Here is a 19441-nt window from a genome sequence, read left to right as displayed (position 1 = left end):
ATCGCAACGGCGCACGAGACCAAATGCAGTTCTTTTTGTCAATGCGAATTTGACAGTCGAAATGTCGCTCTTCCGTTTGCAAAGAACTGTTCCCACTTCGTAGGCCGATTGGTTGAAGCAGGTCGTTGTCGATCGACCGCCGCAGACGGCATTGCCAAAGTTCGTCAAAAGAAAACCATTTTACGCTAAATGGATAAGTGGCAATTTAGGCAATCATTTTAAAAATTGGGCAAAAAATGCTTTTAAGATCGGCATCCCTCTTTCATGGCGAACTGCGGTCATTCCCTTATACGCAGGCACACTTCTCCCGATCTAAAATCTACCCATTCTCGTACAGATATCCTCTTGAGCGGCGTCGGAGGAGGGCATACCGAGAACGAAATTCTCGGAAACACTGCGTGGGTAAAAAAACTATTGACATGTAGCTATATCACTGATGTATATGGGTTGGGCGAACCGCCCACTGACCTGGTAGTAAGACTGGATATGGCATCTTTAGCCGGAAGCAATCGTGAAGCCGTGACAGAGCCTTATTTGGGCCTTAACAGGCTCTCAATCCGCCGCCCCCCTCCTCATGTCCGGATAGGTCTTCGCCCCACATGTGAATGAGATATTTTCCCTTTACAAAGCAATAAAAAGTTATAGGAAACGATTGAATAGAATTTCTTTATGACGTTTATGTTATATATATGCATGGTATGAAGGGAATGCAGCCGATGACGGCTAGATTAAAAGAAACCTGACATTAAATGACATACACAAAGCTATTGCAGCCCCATTTAGGTTTGATACGGATGAACTTGGCACGGATGACATTTCAGTGGACGATCTATTTAGGTAGATCAGTTTTATCCGTATCAACGCTGAAATTAAACAAACCTCATTTACACTACACGCAATTTTAGGTTTGATACGGATGAACTTAGGTCGATCAGTTTCATCCGTACCAACACTGAAATTAAACAACCCCTATTTACACTACGCGCAATTTAAGGTTTGGTACGGATATAAATTTCACCCGTACCATTTTTTCGGTACCGTACCAAAAATTGTGCGTATAGTGTAGATGGGACTTAAGTATCATGACAATTTAAGATACCTTTTCACTGCTTTCAGTGTCATTTCGCCCCCCTTCCCCCCCCCCCACATCCTTAAAAAGGCCTTGAGCCATAAGTATATATAGTTGATCATCCTTCGACCAAACTCCTACAGATTTGTATATGTTAAACGATCGTAATTTCTCACATTTTTGCCCTGTTAACGCTTCTGACGGCTTGCCAGTAATTTCATATAGCCGGATGTAGGATCATCTAAGAACAGGAATAAACCAATATTGGATTGTTACAGTTTTGTACCGACGCGGAACGCTGGGGCTGAAAACTTTGAAGGACTTTGTCTTTGATTTACATATCAGCACAATGAAACACGAGTTCTTTGTGCCATATTTTTAACGACTGCAGTCAACTCAGAGTAGCGAATTACTCGTATATGGTCTGGTAAATATATAGAAAACTTATTTAAATGAAACAGGTATATGCCACATAGTATTGACCGTTAACTGTTAACGTGGAATAAAAAATAGTTTTACTAATCTCTTAGACTTAGTGTAGAGCAGGTCGACAGATTGGCAGAGTCACTTCAAGTGACATTGAAGCCCTTAGTATTTCTTATTATACTGTAATGGTCTGATTGCTGCGCCCGGCGTTTCTAAAAATCTCTAAAACTAATGTAACTGTCCATAGCAGTAAATTATACAACCCTAAGACTACAAAATGTATATATATATAGAACAATTGTCTTGAATTGAAAGTGAATTAAAACGTGACGCCATCCCAATATTGACGATAGCTCCCTTGTCCTCCTTATAGATAGCAGATAGCAAACATATGCATTTTAAAGGTATAAAGCCGGCAAACTCTTGACTTTAATCAGCCGCCAGTGATCAGTTTTCACTTACAACCGTTCGGCTATAATTGCTATGATTTCTAAAGAGCCGAACTTTGTATGGAGAGAAATATCCTCTTTAGCTTTGTTAAGATTTTTTATGTGATTATATATGTTGCAGACTTTAAAACACACGAAACACGGCACTCGTGGGTTGTTATATATATAATATATTATACTCAACTGGACTGACAAACTGACATTGTTAATTCACATATGTAATACCATACACCGTAATGAGAACACATATATACAGTTGCGGCTATACTAGCTGACTCAGAGATGAAGAAAAAAAAACTTTTTGGGGTTTCAATTTGGGCGAATCCACTCTCTATATATAATTACGTAATCCCGTATATGACTAGCTGGTTCTGTTGAAATTTGTACAATTCTAAGAATTTTCCATATTTTGCTATATTTTCAGCATTCGTCATTTCAATATCACGCATATCAACTATTGTCATTGCCACGACAAAACATTTTAAGTAGTTGTTTACCTTTTTTGTTCATCCCGCGTTCAGACGTCGAACTTTTGATCCGCCGAACCTAATGTTAATGAGTTAAAGTCTCTCCCTAAGTTCATTTGCATTCGATTCGGCACATGAAAAGTTCGACGTCTGAAACGGGCCTTCGGCCTTAGTCTCTCACCTTTTAACTATACGAAATTTGCGTCTCCGAACTCGCGAACTGGTTGATTTTACTAAATTGAAAATTCTTTGAATAATCATGACATAGCTACCATTTTACTGGTAGCAACCGACGTCTAGGAAATATTGACGTAAAACGAACTGGGAAATGTTTGCCCTCGTCATCGGATATTTTGCCTAGCCCGTTTTTATAGTGTTAAACACCGACGCCCCGATTCAGAATTTCAGCAAAAAGTGAACCAAGAGCTGCTTTCTACTGTCGCGTTTTTTGCACGTACGTACACGCACGTAAAAGTTTCAAATAATCTAAATGCTACTTACAAAATATACGGTTGAAAAGATGCATAGGGTAGGATTTTGTTGAAGATTTGGTATGTTTTTTCTGCAATGAAATTGATTACATAACAACTTAGAAGGTTTTAAACTTTTACGTGCGTGTACGTACGTGCAAAACTAACCGAAACAACTCATACTTTCCGAAATTCCACATGAGGTAACGTTGGGGGATGTAAATGTTAGCAAATTACACTGGCGGTCAAAAAGAACTGCTCAAATGTTGCTATTGTCGTATGTAACAGGAATAGTAACAATCAATATTTTATTGTACACTAGCGGTCAAAAGAACTGTTTAGATACAAATTCTAAAGCGGTGCTGTGAAGGGGTGCTGCTACTGTGAATCTTCAATCTTGTCAAATAAAAGTAATTTCGAATGTCTCTTTACGTGGTAGGGCTTTAATGTTTTGCATTGTACACTAAAAATCATTGTACGTAAAACTATTCTCAAATACGTCATTATAGTTTCGGAACTCCTTAATTATTTGTTTTAGGTAGGCCCTGTTTACACTATACCGGGTTCGTATGGTCACCGACACGATATCAAAATTGATGTGTTAGAGAGAATTTTTCTGCTAAAAGCATGATAACATGATTGCTTTAACATGGTTTGCTAAATAAAGGGGCAGAGATACCGTAAAACACCTTAAACTGATTTCGTGACCATGTGAATCCGGGTATAGTGTAAACGGGGTCTTATTACAACAATGGCTGATCAAGTCTTGACCTTATGCACGCGTGAACAAACAGTTTTTTGACATTTTGAACTTCTGTGCATTTTAAATACGATGTTGACGTGCTGTTCGAGAACAATTCCTACACACGAGGGCATTCAAATTTTTAGAAGCGGAACAAATGCACAGAACGGATTGACTTCCGTTGAGTTGTCGATAAGCCAAAAATAAATAACATTTTGTCTTTGACTTTGCCTTTGATATATGTTATGAACGAAAATCTGATTTGCAATATGTGTTGTAGTAAACCATATTGTTGTTTTCATTTTTACGTGTGATAAGTGCACACTTCATGCTCTCTTTTTAGGCCCATCCACCGTTTAAAGTAAAGGCTTCTTCGTACAACCCGGCTCTGCCGAGACCATAGATACACTAAGGTTATCATGTCGTATAACTCGTATTGAAGGTTACAGTGACAGTGTACGGGTACTTTGGCTTGGCCTCAGTTGAGATAATTTAATACGTATAATTTTGAGTGTCTCACTTTTAACACAAAAGTTAAACCGTCCTAAATTCCCTGTTCAGGTATTCACACGGTAAAAATCAATAAAAACTGGTTCTACGTATTCAAACGGGAAAAAATGATGAATTCGGCCAACTGAAATCGTCCGTTCCAGTGGGAACGTGAACCTGAGCGGCAAATTGTTTTGCTAAGGCCCGCAGTGCCAGATTCCCATGGTCACGACATAAAAATTAGCCATGTCAAAGCGGTTTTACTGCAAGTATGATAGCATAATTGCTTTAACATGATCCGCAAAATGAAAAAATTCTGTGGAGAAAGATACCGTAAAACAACTTAAAACGATTCCGTAATCATGTGAATCCGGTCTATATTAACTATGATCCGGTATAGTGTAAACGGGGTCTAGCGGTAATCGCGGGGGACGGGGGTTCACTACCGTCACAGACAGGGTCACGGGCGTTCTTCACGTCATCAGCCCGTCATCCAGACAGCAACGTCCAAAAAGAGGATTGTAGGTGAGACAAGGTGAGACATTTAATGCGAAAGTGCGTATGCTGGTCGTATTTGTCGATGCGTCTGGAACACGCGCGACGTAGTAAAACTGCACAGGCGAAACTGCAACAACTACAGGAAGTGATGTCATATCTTTGCCACCGTTTTTTCCCTGGATACGTCATTTTTCTTCGAATAGAAACACGAGAGTGTGTGCGCATATAAACATGGCCGACGTTCCAATCCGTGAGTTTCAAAGCCGAACAATTCTAGCCATTTCGTGTGGCTCCTAAACGCTCTGCTGCCAAGTGAACGCTTTAAACGTAAAGTTCTGAGAATCTTTTAGTTGTTTATTTGTAATATAGCATCGTGTCGGCCTTTTAAGGTGTATTTTTAAACCGTATTTTTTGAGTATGAGCGAACACACGGGTGAACGGCTTCGTATGCGACCATGGCTTGAGAAGCAAATCAACGGCGGTCGTATCCCCGGATTGGTATGGGAAGACAAGGCTAGAGGGATTTATAAAGTCCCCTGGAAACATGCTGGAAAGCCGGGTTTTGTTCTGGAGCGGGATGCACTGTTGTTTAAAGAGTGGGCCAGACATACTGGCAAGTACAAAGATGGTGAACAAGCCGATCCCTCGACTTGGAAAACAAGGTTTCGCTGCGCCCTACATAAGCTACCCGACGTGGAGGAATTGAAGGATCGGAGTTACTTGGAGGGCGAGCAACCCTTCAGGGTCTTTCAATTCCTACCCAAAGGTAAGATTGGCAGCTAAACCTTCCAGTATTGTTCTGTATGTGAGTTCAATGACAGGCTAGACGTAAATATAGGTACTACAAGAGTTGAAACAATTTGATTTTCAAACAGGAAACAAACCACGACAACGATTACAGTACAAGGTTTCACAATATTATTAGCTAGTTAATATTTCACCATTTTTTAAACGGGTATTTTCTATTTTAGCACACAATTACCGAGCATTGATTGAAGGGTAGTTGGGTTTAATAAATTTACATTCGAAACTCATTTTAGAATTAAACACTTAAAACGAAAGTAAGTGTAAAATTGCATATCCGTACACTGGCGTCAAAACAGATGTTCCCTTTGTCTGCCTTTCTTTATATTTTGTGCTAATCTAATGTAGATTTTCAGACTTGGCAAGTGTAGGTAATAAAGAATTCTAAATCACTTTCAGTTTAGTTTGTTACCTGTAGCCATTCTCGCATATTTCATGATATAAACCATGGTTTATCTGCTATTTGAGAGTTGCCGTATTGTAAACTCTATGAGTTGAACTCCAAACAATGTGGTCAATTTAAACCGTCTTGCCAATTTGTATCCTAGGTACATCCTCTAATTTGGGGCCACTGAATTGTAAACTTTTAGAAAATCTAAACAATGTAAAGAATTTGAATCTATGTTTCTATGAGTAATTAACAATCAGAATACCTTTAAAAAAAGTTAGACAAACTCACTAGGGACAAGATGTAATGCGAAGAATATGCAAGATCAACCACTTCAGAAGAAGATCGACAACGACTTTACTTGTGGTTATACAAAAAATGCATACAACACTGCCTAATTTTTGTCACTTTTATAGTCTGTCAAATAATTTAAGAATTTTGAGATGAATCAGCGAAGTCAGAGGAAATTTGCTTTGTCTGTTAAGAGTTTTAATTGTACAGATGACATTTTTTAACATTTTAATTGTCGAAACTGCTTAGACTGTGATCAATATTTATTCATTTCGTATTTGAAAGAATCATGCGCAAGTTATGTAAGATATATTGTGTCCGTTCTACTAGGCACTAAGACTGAACGACCTGACAGTGCTCCTTCACCTGCATTTACAGATGTTTCCGTCTCACCACCTGTTGATAATGTGAGTATAATTATGTGTCTATGTTGTCTGCAGGGTACAATTTAGCTTTGTTAAGTATATTGCAATTAAGTTCCTCCAGGGTTAATTAGTATCAATTTATTTCTCTGCAGTGTATGGTTCAACATCTTTGACAGGGGGGGGATGCTGGCCCTCTACTCCTTTAGTTAATTGTCCTTTAGTTTTGTCACAGGTTTTGTGCATATATGTGTCATGTAGTTTTAGAATTGGAATGATGTATTTTCTCAGTATGTGTTGTAATTAGTTCAAAGAAAGGCTTCTTTGGCATATTCAGTACAATTGTGCATGTTTCACAGGCAAAACTATACCATGGGGTGACCAAATTTGAAATCAGAAAAACCCACAAAGCTGTCAAGATGTAATAACCCTGAATAAAAAAAACATGTAGTTGCAAACCTTTTAAAAATTATAAAACTGTATATTAAAGGCTTGTTTTGTTTTGTTTTTTGTGCAGAATGCAGAAGAACCAAAATTTTTTGGTAAGTAGAATCTTCTTCTCACCAATTTTTTGTGTGAAATTAATGGGAATCAGAATTAAAGTAATATTGTATTGCATATATCCCTGTCTGATGATGTTTATGGAATACACAGTTATACATAATGCTCAGATGATTTAGAGTTCAACAAAAAAGCGTGGTTTATTATGCGTGACTTGATATGTAACTGCATTGAAACAACAGTAAAAAATGGTGTCCAAAAACCGGACAATAAGGGATGGACGATAGCCACTTGTTTGCACACAGTTTGTACTTTAATGTGTATCATTTACACCTTCTATAAACCCTTTTCCGTTTTTATATTACCTCTCAAAAGGGACCCTATTACCTTTTACGGTCCATTTATTTAAACTAGTGCCAAAAATATTCAGAAATGCCTTGTAAAAAAAAACAACATTGATCTCAAAAGTTGAGCACTGGAAAAACCAATGAACAAAACTCCAAAAGGCTCGTTCGTAAACAACTTTGATTGGCTACTGATAAAAAGGTAGCCAATCAAATGCCAAATTAGCAGAACAGTTTATGCTGCAAAGTTTGCATCTGAGAACACGACTGTGTTAAATTTTTATTCCAAAATTTTCTTGTTTTTATAGTTAATAAGGTTCTTGAAAACTGTTGAAAACTAATGGTTTTAAAAATTCTTTAACATTCTTTATCAATTTAACACAGATACGGGTTCCTTTCAAATCCCACATGGCGAAAGGGATGTGGACGAACTACAGAAAATACTTATTGATACTTACGACGAGGTATATATATCCATAGTCTCTGCTAAACATCCGCGCTAACTGTGCCGTGTGTTTTTAAATTTGTATTCTGCTTTTCGTATTTTTGCGTCGCTGCTTCGTACCAAGACATTTTCGGCAAGGAAATGTTTCATTTAACCGCGACAAAACAGCTTAAATTATACTTGATTAATTTGAACAATATTGAACAATTATAATCCTTTCGCAAACGCGAATGTGGAAAAATTGTATCATTTCGATTGCAGTTTTGGAAACGACAGCACGCGAGGCCGACCTGAGGGTTTCTTTAAATTAAATAGTTTAAACAATTGGACGTTTTGATTTTACTATACACTAAAAGCGATGATAATATTAATTGTCCATAATATTAAGAGGAGATATTTTTCTACGTCGCGTAATATATGCTCAAAACCTCAGTTATATCTTCATGCAACAGCACTAAAATTTTCAGCATTAAAAATGTTTTACAAACCTGAAAAGCATCCACAAAGTATGTTTACTGTATAATCTCAAAATATTGTAAAAATGAAAAGATTTTTCGGGATACGCCGAGAAGAAAATGACACTTGAATCGAAGCTTCTTTTGTATTCATTTCAGTTATAATGGCGTTGACATTATAATTATAACATTGTTGATAGCCGCCGCATTATATTTTGTAATAACTCCTTTGTTTGGTGTTTTGCATTCACCAAATACAGTTCAAAACTTAGTTCAAACATAATCTCAAGAATAACGGTAAAATAAATGGATTTTGAGTGGTACGCCGAAAAGATTTTAGGTTTTGAGCGTTTTCCCGCCAAAATACGTGACATAATAAAAAATCTCCTCTTAATATCCATAAACAAAGTTAGAAGTTAAAGTGACCTTTGCACGCACATTTTCATTTCTTTCACGTGGTCCTTTCCCGCCAAAATAGCGTAAGCTAAAATTTGATTGGTTTTTGGCATTTGCAGATAAGAACATGTGATTATGAGAATTACACGGCTGTATATTTTGTTTTTGGTTAACTATATTATATGCTCAGGCTATAAAATCAATTTCAATAGAATTTATTTCTTTTTCATGTTCCTTTACAGTGGGATAACCCTGAAATGAGTGAGTATTGGCGATTGGATTGTATTTTTGTCGTTGAATACTATGATTAAAATTCTCTTATTTTTCCATGAATTTTCCATGAATTTTTCCTAGATTTCTCGTCTTCACTGGATGCTAATAGTTTCATGTGTGAATATTCAAACGTGCCGACTTTCCCAGAACCATTTCAACCGGATCCAATGGCAGTGGGACCTGAAATTAATGATATCATCGGAATGAACCCAGAAGGTATTCCCAAAACTATTTGTATTTTACTTTTTCTAAGAATGGAGGACAAAAGGGCTTGCCATGAAGAATTGGCAAGTTTTTATACTTTGTCCAACATGCGAAAATTGTTACCATTTTCGGGCCAAATTCATGTGGTCAGAATTTGCGCCCGCGCAATATATGCGGGGACTATATTTACTTCATTTTACAACTTTTGCAACCCAAGATTTGCAATTTCGCATTTTCTGATATGCTCCTTTCGATACTTTTTTCCATATAAAAATTTAGAAATGCAAATTGTCTATTCTTTAGTTACATTTAATATTAGCGGTTCGAAACTTTTGGCACTTCCTGAAATAGAATATTAGCCGGTAGCGACCTTTAATTTATCGAAACCCTTCCGGCGCTGGCATCAACTTCCAGGGGACTCCCCTTGTGAAGCCGCAAAGCCATGGCATATGCCTGCATGTGAAGTCTATAAGAATTTTGTAGTCTTTTTAGTAAAATGATGTTAGTCGAACATTTTATTATTAACGCTTGTCAGAACAGTGAAATTTTCTGCAAATATAGTAGCCTTAATTTTTAAAAAACCTAAGAATCTAAGGTTCTCCTTCCATCTTAGCTTTAATACCCTACCAGAAATGAAGGTTCTCCTTCCATCTTAGCTTTGATACCCTACCAGAAATGAAGGTTCTTTTTCCATCTTAGCTTTAATACCCTACCAGAAATGAAGGTTCTCCTTCCATCTTAGCTTTAATACCCTACCAAAAATGAAGGTTCTCCTTCCATCTTAGCTTTAATACCCTACCAGAAAATAAGGTGGGGTACCTGTCCAAAATGTAAACGAACGCTTTGTTTACATTTCGAATCGCAAAATTTTTTTTAAAAAAATATCAAGAACTTTCAGAATGTTTCACATTCTTTTATTCGCATGCTCCGAAATGAGAAAAATTTCATATGTTCAAAGTTATACGAAGTAATGGAAATTTGATGCCGATGTGCTGAAGGCAATGTAACCCCTCTTTAAATAGTAATTGAATACTATTTTGTCCAAATTTTGTAAAAGGAAAAGTATTTTTGGCGCTTAGGTTGCTGTTTTGAACTTTAGTCAATATCCCGTGAGCCTACAAGTATGCTCAAAGTGAATTTTTTTGTTGTAAAGAGATGAATGTTGGCCTTAAAATTTTCTACCGTGAAAATCAAGTTTTGGATATGACAGTCGGTAACCACTTCGGGTGTCGTTTATATTCGGGGGTGGACGTCACGCGTGTCCCGGGCTATAACGATTCCCTCGCCCCAGTCTACGGGCCGCCTGAGGTGCAGCAAATATGTTTCCCGGACAAAGGAAGTCCTGCGGGCATAATGGAGAAACTCAACCGAGGCTTACTTCTTCAATGGCAGCAGAACAGTATCCAGGCAACGCGATTTTGTCAAGCACACGTGTTTGCGAGCGGTGGGTGCTTGGGCTCCAAAGTCGTACCACTTGCTCGGGGGCAAACGACCGTAGTGTTCGATTTTAATCATTTCCTGTCGTGTTTGGCTGAGTATAAACTGTCGAGAGCACCTCTGCCATTGTACGAGGTGTTTTTTTCGTTCGGACAACAGCCAGCGACCGCTACGACGGTCGATCCAGGCGTCCTGATTACCGTCTCGGTGACTCATAACAATGCAAAGGAAAGTATCAGCAAGATGGGGAGTGCATCTGATGTTATCATGTCCATTGAGGACGAATGCGATAAATTGGCTGCGCAGCTGCAAAACTACGTGAAGATTCAACAGCAACATTAAATAAATACACGACGTTTAGACTATCATGATGGTAGAAACTAGAAATACATTTTATGGCGTACTTTTCACCGCAAACGATGAAACGTAAAAATTTTCAAAGGCTTAAGAATGCAAAATTGTAAATATTCCTCGCTGTATTTTGAATACGACATATGTAGGCGAAAGAAAATCATGGGGAATATACAGTAGAAGACATGACGCAGGTTGATCGCCTTGAATTATGGCCTGGCATTTATATATTAACCGTCTCTCGATTGCAAAAGTTGAATGACCCTACTGTATATACCCTGTGCTGTGGTAGACAGTAAAATTTCAAGTCATTTCGCAGCTTGTAGAGTAAGAGTATATGCAGAAGTACAGTAAAGTGTACAAATTTTAAAACTAAAGGCGCTGTTACGCTATGCAATTTTCCTTCGAAATGCTAAGAAAACGTTAGCAGATCGTAAGAAATGTTCGTTTTTGTCAACTTTAGATGCCTTAGGAGAAGAACTACATCGCAAGTTGCAAGGAAATTTGCGCAGTATAACAGCGTCTTAGGAAGTTGTAAAAACCCCACTGATCTGGAAATTTAAGAATTACGGAGTGGGATGGAGCATGTATATACTGCTTAATTTAGCGACAGTTATTGTAACCAGACTATCCAGTTTTTATTTTTAGATCAGTGTCATTTCGTCCACCAATATTTCTTGTCGTAGACATGGGAGCAAGCATGATCATTACAAATATATTTATAAAATATATGCATATTATAATGTTTTCTTACCATCGGCGTCTTTGTATCAGAGTATTTTTTGAAGATGTTATATTTTTGCGGTGTATCGGTGTATGAAAAACGTTTACGGTTGTTCAGACAGCTTTGACATTTCCTAGAAATTATCAAAACCTAGAATCGGCTAAAATCGTCAAGCCTTAAAATCTTGGAATTTTTAGTTTATTAATGAAGCTTGCTTAGGAAATAAACACAAAACAAGCTTCAGCCATTTTAATGCTTTCTGTGAAAAAATATTTACTTTTTTATACACCTTCCATAAGCAAAACTCCTTGCTTACCCTTGTGTAAGCACATTAAAACTTGGAACATGATAAAAGAGAAACCAAACGTTTCGGGTTAAGAATTTACCCCACTAGCAAACCAAATATATCATTTCTGAGACGGTATATTTGATAAGCTGGATAAAATTTTTTAAGGAATAGCAGTTGTGTAAGTGATATTTTAGAAGGTGATTTGTACTGGTTTCAATTTACAGAACGAACAACTAAATTTGCTCGAGTTTAATTTTCATTTTCCCTGAAAGTAAGAAATCGTGAACTCTAGTTATTATTATTATTATGGTTCATTATATCATATATCATATATAAAAAAAACTATAACATAACACTATACTTCATGCATTTATATTGATCATACATTCGAGTATTGATGAGAATTGTATACAGTATGATCAGGTAACAAAATTTGGTTATATGATACATGCAGTTACATTTTATAATCGATTGTTCATTTTAACCACACTGTAACCCATGGTGCCTGATGGTTATACCGAGCGTTTGGCCAATCAGTATTGGTATTTGGTGAATCAAAACCGTTCGTGTTCTGGGTCCATCCGTGAGCAGGTCTGCCTAATTTCATCACACCAATTGCCATGCAATAGTCTCCCGTCTTCGTGTTGCCATCCGTGTTGAAGGAAACGGCGGGATACGAGCCACCGGCTTGCCCATGAGGCAAAATTCCAAATTTATTTTGGAAGCATCTCTAAAAAATGTGATGAGAGACTGAAACATGATCCGAAAATTAACATGTTGTAAAATAAAAATAGAAATTTTCAAAGGTAAAATTGCATAGTTGAAATTCCTTGAGACAAACCTGTATTCTTCCATTCCAAGCTGTCACAATAACAGATTCCATTCTCTCCTTTAAAACTGCACCTATGCCAATACTATGTTTCCATAATCTCTGACTATCGCGTCCATCCGGCAGTGCCCATTGCACCCAGAACAAGCCAATGCCATTTCTATTTTCACCGCTGGAAAACCTGATAGTTGACGCATGATACGTTGCTAGGTAACGAGCATCAATACAGCCAACTTCGCTACAATAAAAAGAAATAGACCTTTTTAAGACTGCACACAATGTGAAAAAATATAATCACCTCGTCAAAATGTCACTTTGTATGACGATAGGTGATAGTGAATTTAACGATACGTCATGAGACAACCTACTATCGGGGACGTGAACAAAAAAGGTATTTCGGAAAAAAGCAGCTGCCTTGGCCTTGTTGCTCTTCTAATTTCGCTATAGGCAGTCATTCACTGCAAATCTTGAATTGTTACCTTTACCTTGGTAAACCAGAGTGTCTCAAAGCATCTTGATTATGATTCTTGATTAACCAAAACGTGTGTAAATCGTCGACGGAGCCGCTGACCTTTCCCACCAATGTCCAGCCGCCGTTTGTGAGATCACAGTATGTTGGTACCGAGCGGTCAGCGGCGGTTTTAATCCAATATACTCCATTTCTGAGCCTATGACGGCCATTATCAAACGACACATCATGTATTTGCTTGCAGGACGTTGCAGGATTCTTTTCTGATGTGCCTAAGCCATGAAATTCTCTCAAATTCACTTTGCATTCTCCGCCGAGGGAAACGGTGGGTAAATTAGGAATATATTTTGTTATTTTAATTTTCTTATAATATGTACAGCACGTGGTATAGCTGTAGCGGCAGCCTAGGCCGAACGTGCCTTTGTCGACATACCATCTTCGGGACACCTTCTGATTCCTGTGTATGTTATTGCCATTGATCCAGTGTGAAAACCTGAAATTATATAATTCTATAATTATTTTTATAATTATAATTATATAATTCTATAATTCTATAATTATAAGTTAAATTCAAATATTAATTTTATGCTTGGTTTCGTTAACCAAAGTAGCTAATTAGTTCTCACGGCTCATTTTCACTAACGATAAATTGCCTAATGCGGGCTGAGGCTGAGACAAAAATATGATAACAAAATGATTTATGAACATCCATCCAAACGGACTTAGGAATCATTATGCCTGCATTTGGGGTGCCGTGTGGCGTGTGCCAAAATTTGAATGCCGTGTTCACGAATTTTAGCCCGTGGGGATTTAATGCAATTTATAAAATGCTAAATACGAAAAATTTGAAATTGTGAATATGATTAAATTTAAATTAGCCTTGTTATTGCTTCGAAAGAAATGGTACAGCTGACCGGGGAGCAACGGATGTTTATTGTCAACGCGTACGAAACGCTTTTCGACAAAGGTACACAAAGGACAAGTTGTAAATATTGTTATTAATAAATATTTTTGCGTACAAACAAATTTTACTGCATCATGCATAAAAATGCTTATGGCAAACATTTATACACTTGGGAATCCCAAAAGAGTGCTTAGGCATTCGAACTCTAACAATTACATTGTTATGGGTGATTTCAATATATGTTTTCGTTTTTTGAGACACTCTGTATATTAATCATGGTAAAAGCTACATTGGAATAATTGTTATATATTATCCCCTTGGAATTGCAATCAAATCTATGGTTGATGCTATGGTTTATGGTTATAATCGAATCACAAACCTTACACTCTTTTTACTTGCGCATTTCACCATCCCTTTAACTACTTCTTCTAACCTTTGCAATTTTACCCGAACCAGATCATCTTTAAGGTTTTTCAATCTCCGAAAACATGTCATAGGTGGTTCCGGCATAATATTAAAATAGGACCAGAATCTACATGTATTTAATATATTCTCACCCCAATTAAATCTAAACTTATTCGAAAAGCACCAAAAGAACGGTTTATTTGTTCCTCGTGGTGGAATTGCCGTATCATGCGATCGAAATCAAATCGCGCATCAAAAAATTGGTCACAGATTTCGAGCTCTGCACCAACTGTTGGAAGACAAAACTTTGACGTAGATAAATATACGGTCACATACGAGGTCGCATACGCTCTTCAGTGAGCGTCGCATCCAGTCAAGTCCTGGGTACAAATGAGTATTATACAATTACTTAATGGTTTCCGTGTTTGGATGGCCTGATCCAAACACGCGGGAATGTTGCGAGAGTTAAGAAAAGCGCGCGAAACACGAGCCGAAGGCGAGTGTTTTGCGAGCTTTTCTTAACTCGAGCAACATTCCCAAGTGTTTGGATCAGATCATCCAAACACGGAAACCATTAAGTAATTGTTTTATAAAATAACAAACCATAATAAATGTGTTTTTAAATTCCCGCGAAATTTCCGTGTTTGGATGGCCTGATCCAAACACGGGCTTCAACCAATCAGAACACGCGTTATATACATGTTATTTTATAATTCACTTTTCTAATAATTTGAGTACTTTGAGTAATTTCCTGTTTGATAAGGATAATGTTTCACCTAGTTCTATATATTTTTACTGGCAGAAGTCAAAACAGGACTCATTTATGTTGGATAAACGTCTGGTTGCTTAGGTATCAGCCATTTCCCAATCGAGCAGAGTACTGGGTATAGTTGCGAACCGCAAAACATCTATGGACTGTTTGTAAGGACAAATGATTCCAGACTTATAGTTCCTGTGTAATAATTACTATCCTTGAATCCTAGTTCAACGCTCCTGCCTGGGTTGTTTTTATTTATAAGGTCAAATTTCTTAGATATATTGGTTGTTTTCTTATTTAACCAATCATTGTTGTTAATTAACCGTAAATACAAATTGAAACGAAGGGTACAAATCAGGGATGCAAACAAACCTGTCGCCGACCACGCGATACTTTACAGCAGCCCTCTCTTGGTCGGTGAACAGTCGTTTAGTTAGACGTCTTCTGAATAACGAATTCCCAGCGTACTTTTCGTCTTTAGAAGGTCGCATACTACACATCTTTCTTCCAACGTTGTATTCAAAATTCCATGCGCTTGTACTGTAAATACTTGCGTCGGAAACTCGCAGGAATACTCCGGGGTATGCGCCGTAATTTTTCTCAAAAAATTCCAAATCAACTTCAATGTCTCTCCAATTGTAACCGTTCTTAGCGAAAATTGCAATTTCAGCTCTTGGTGTTGTTCCTCGAGTTTTTACATTCAGCTCTCCGTTTTTTACTTGAATTTCTCCCGAGTTTTTTTGCCATTTTTTCTCCCAGTCTGAGTCGGAAAAATCGTCATAGAATAGGTAGACACCCTCTGGACTTTCTTTCGCACGGCTGGCATCCTTATTTCCTAAGGAAAATATTATCATTGAATATATAATAGAAGAATGAAAATATTACAGAGTGTGGAAAGGTTTGTCCATGAGAAAACGCATTTTGGTATTAATTAAACTGCTCAACGACGTATATTATGTTTGTAATTATATAGTTGTAGTACTGGGGCCGGTTGTATCAAGCCCGTTTAGCTTAAACGATGGATAAATCAAAATTAAATAACACTCTTAGATCTCTCTTGAATGAGTCAACTTGTATATTATGCACTGAATATGTAGTTGTAAACAGTATTTTTGTATTAAGGTTAAAAACATTTAGTTTGCTTGTTGAATAAAACGGCAGACTTGCTTTCTATTTTGAACTTAACCACCCGTTTAAGCTAAACGGGCTTGATACAACCGGCCCCTGCATGTGCTCTGCTTGAAAACGACAATCCAAATACAATGTCAGAGGAAGCACACAAAGTTGTTGTTTTTTCAAAAATATTAGCATGTGACAAATCTGTATTTTTGTGTTGCATGGCAGATACATATTCGTAAAGTCAAGGTGGCATCATATATTTTAAAATCTTCGAAATTCAAACGTAATTAAATATAATAAATATATTTTATGAAGATTAGGTAAGCGTAAAAAAGAATACCATATGCTAAGTAGTAACTGGATCCGGCCTGACTCTCCTCTTGAAGTTTAAACCAAACTTTTGTGCTCGCCGTGGCAATGTTTTCCAAGATACGATCAATCTCTCGTGGTTTGCAATCTGAATCACTACGGAAATATACCCTCAAATCGTTGCCGTTTCTCATTGCCATACTTTCGGCGATCAATTTGCGGTGGTTCACTAAAAACGTATTATACAGTATAGGTATATAAATGCATGACTGCACAGAATGAATGGAATGCATGAAGATTACGCGATCTTATTGATATCATGTAACATACTTCAACTTGTTGCTTTCTGATTCTTTATATAATATATACAAAACATGAGAAGCCAATGCTTGAGATATAGAACATATATTTGCATGTAAACTTATACGATCAGGATTCTGAACAAAATAAGTCGGTGAGGTCCAGTAGCGTAGCTAGCCTGACGATTTGTCCCGCTATCAGGGGCGTAACTTGACCCTAAGCGTTGGGGGGGTGTGAAGCAAATTTGCCCTACCAAAGGGCGTGACCTGCAACAAATACGCGGAAAAGGGCGTGGCAACCAAATGCAATTATAGCTCTTTTTGATAGGCTGTGAGACAGTTATATATTTATTACGCAAACCCGGCTGCATAAAACTGAAAGCGAGATTTTGATATATATTTCGGAAATTATTGAAATCTACGAGGCGCCACCATGGTTGGCGCCGAGAGAAAGATTTTCGAAAATTCGGTCCTCTAGATCGTCGGAAACGGCCTTCTCAGACTGGCAACTTTCTCTCGAATTGTAAGTCGCACCCACGCCTAATTTTCAAGACTTCCCGCACCCGAACTGATTTTCAAAAAGCGATATCTCCTGCAAATTAAGTTAACTGAAAAATCTCAAGTTCTGCGCATTTGCAGTCTCTCTAACCAGCGAACCCCTATTTGGATCGATTTTACTAACTTACAATTCTTATAGCTGCATGTAAATTTAAAGTTTCGTTAGTTTGTTTAGTATTCATATGGTTTTTTTTATCAATTTGGGCAAAAATTGTCCAGCCTGAACCCAGCGGTCTGCCCTGCAAATTCCCAACAAATTGCCCTACCAAAACACTGTTTTCAACAATTGGGGGGGTGTCACACCCCCCCCCCCCCCCCAACAGTTACGCCCCTGCCCGCTATGCTAATATTTTGGTGTTTATTGACTGTGAAAACAATGAATTTCTAAAGAAATGAATAATTAAAACTATATGATAACTCGAAATTTACATAGCGGGACAAAATCGTCAGGCTGGCTACGCCACTGGTGAGGTCTGCATATTCCCCCGGCATTACTTTATACCTTCTACCGCAACAGTGAAATCTTTCGGTAGTGATGCGCCAAATCTTATTTCACGGACGGCGGTGAATTGAGTGTCGGCATAGAACCTTTCGCAAATGTTACTTATCCCTGAACTGAGACCGTTGATCAGCTCTTTCAATTTGGTTAGCGTTTTGATGTCTTCCTGAGTCGTGTATGATACGTCTTTAAACTTTTCGTATACTGGCTTTCGTAGGTTTGGAAATCTAAATGGAGCTTGGTCGATAACGCATCTATCATATTTTTTGCTTTGTGGATGTCGTTGTATCTTTTAAGGTGTGCATTGCACGTATTAACGAAGATGAAAATCAAGACCAAGTTATTTATGCCTTGAAAAATACAATTTTTCGAGGAAGTTCGTCCGGAATACTTCATTTTCTTATTTTCACCACCGCGAAGGATTTGAAATGTTGGCAATAGGACAACCAAAGGCGAGTGAAAATGGAATTATAATGCATTTATTTATATGTCAAATATTTAGAAGTGGGGGGTATGATTGATTATCGTTGTATCGTAGTTAACATTGCAGGAGTTTTCGAGTAAAAATGGATTAAGAAGATGTAACATTGGGTTACCAGAGACACCGCGGCTGTAAATTCAATATATGAATAATATAACGACATGACATGCATGCATGATATAGAATCGAAATAATCTCATAAAGTTACTAAATTACTTTTTCAGTAACCTTATATGGAATTATAGCTCATTTTTACCACTCGGGCACAGGAATTCTGATAACTACAAGTATAGTTGTAAGTTATAACCGCATGCATGCATGGCTGACATTGCACGGTTGAGTCAACACCGCAAAAATTGGTGTTTATAAAGTTTCAACCCGAAAATCTAATGACTGGTTCACAATTGTACATTTCTGTATCGCTTCAAAGAGAAAACTATTGAATAACTTAAATATTTCATTTTTCTTCTGAATACGCATTCTGCAATATGTTTTGACAATCTTTGCAATCTTCTGCATCATACAAATCTGACAGGTGTGAGATGGCCATTTTGGGACTTGAAGTATACACAAGGTTATTAATTCAGACGATTCGTTTTTGCCGTGTGCAAACTTCAAATCTTTTGTGCAAGACATATTTTGCTGAGTATTTATAAATATGAGTTTTCTTTTATGAAAATGAGTTTTCTCACCTATAGTTTGAAGCCAAATTATTAAGAATGGCCGTCTTACCAATTTCCGCGATGGGAGTCAGTTGACGCATGGTTGCGATGTAGGAAAAAGATATTTCAATGGCAATGAATGACATTTCAACATTCCCACATTTCAACTTTAATCATGAAAACATGTATTAATTATCATTCCATTTTATTTCGCCTCTGGCTTTCTCGTTGGAAACCTTTTAAATCCTCTGCCCCATGCGTTGAATGGAATTTTCT

At 37.4% G+C, this 19441-nt stretch overlaps 2 protein-coding genes across 2 annotated transcripts; one reads left to right on the top strand and one right to left on the bottom strand.

Moving 5' to 3' along the window:
• Positions 1–4805: 4805 nt before the first annotated feature.
• Positions 4806–11296, top strand: LOC114517109 (interferon regulatory factor 8-like). The gene is made up of 7 exons (XM_028536756.1): positions 4806–5376; positions 6424–6500; positions 6973–6997; positions 7685–7764; positions 8839–8857; positions 8951–9085; positions 10227–11296. The coding sequence occupies exons 1-7, from the start codon at positions 5028–5030 to the stop codon at positions 10850–10852; spliced, it is 1311 nt and encodes a 436-aa protein (XP_028392557.1). The 5' UTR covers positions 4806–5027; the 3' UTR covers positions 10853–11296.
• Positions 11297–12349: 1053 nt separating this feature from the next.
• Positions 12350–16866, bottom strand: LOC114517176. The gene is made up of 5 exons (XM_028536833.1): positions 16698–16866; positions 15789–16073; positions 13189–13444; positions 12716–12941; positions 12350–12604 (listed from the first exon to the last, which is right to left on the bottom strand). Exons 1-5 carry the CDS (start codon positions 16864–16866, stop codon positions 12350–12352), a joined length of 1191 nt encoding a protein of 396 aa, XP_028392634.1.
• Positions 16867–19441: the final 2575 nt, after the last annotated feature.

This window comes from Dendronephthya gigantea, unplaced genomic scaffold, assembly GCF_004324835.1.
Source record: "Dendronephthya gigantea isolate DGI-Jeju-01 unplaced genomic scaffold, DenGig_1.0 000007F, whole genome shotgun sequence".
Taxonomy (NCBI): domain Eukaryota; kingdom Metazoa; phylum Cnidaria; class Anthozoa; order Malacalcyonacea; family Nephtheidae; genus Dendronephthya; species Dendronephthya gigantea.
The sequence above is the reverse complement of the archived record's forward strand: the minus strand, read 5'-3'. Positions and strand labels throughout refer to the sequence as shown.

Bases quoted from the DNA above. Each gene is read 5' to 3' on its own strand.
- LOC114517176 (XM_028536833.1), bottom strand. From the start codon at position 16,866: ATGGCAATGAGAAACGGCAACGATTTGAGGGTATATTTCCGTAGTGAT. The intron at 16,074-16,697 runs GTATTCTTTTTT...TATTTTCCTTAG, and splicing joins CAGTTACTACTTAGCATATG to GAAATAAGGATGCCAGCCGT. The intron at 12,605-12,715 runs GTTTGTCTCAAG...CACATTTTTTAG, and splicing joins CTTGGAATGGAAGAATACAG to AGATGCTTCCAAAATAAATT.
- LOC114517109 (XM_028536756.1), top strand. From the start codon at position 5,028: ATGAGCGAACACACGGGTGAACGGCTTCGTATGCGACCATGGCTTGAG. The intron at 5,377-6,423 runs GTAAGATTGGCA...CCGTTCTACTAG, and splicing joins CTTTCAATTCCTACCCAAAG to GCACTAAGACTGAACGACCT. The intron at 9,086-10,226 runs GTATTCCCAAAA...TTTGTTGTAAAG, and splicing joins CATCGGAATGAACCCAGAAG to AGATGAATGTTGGCCTTAAA.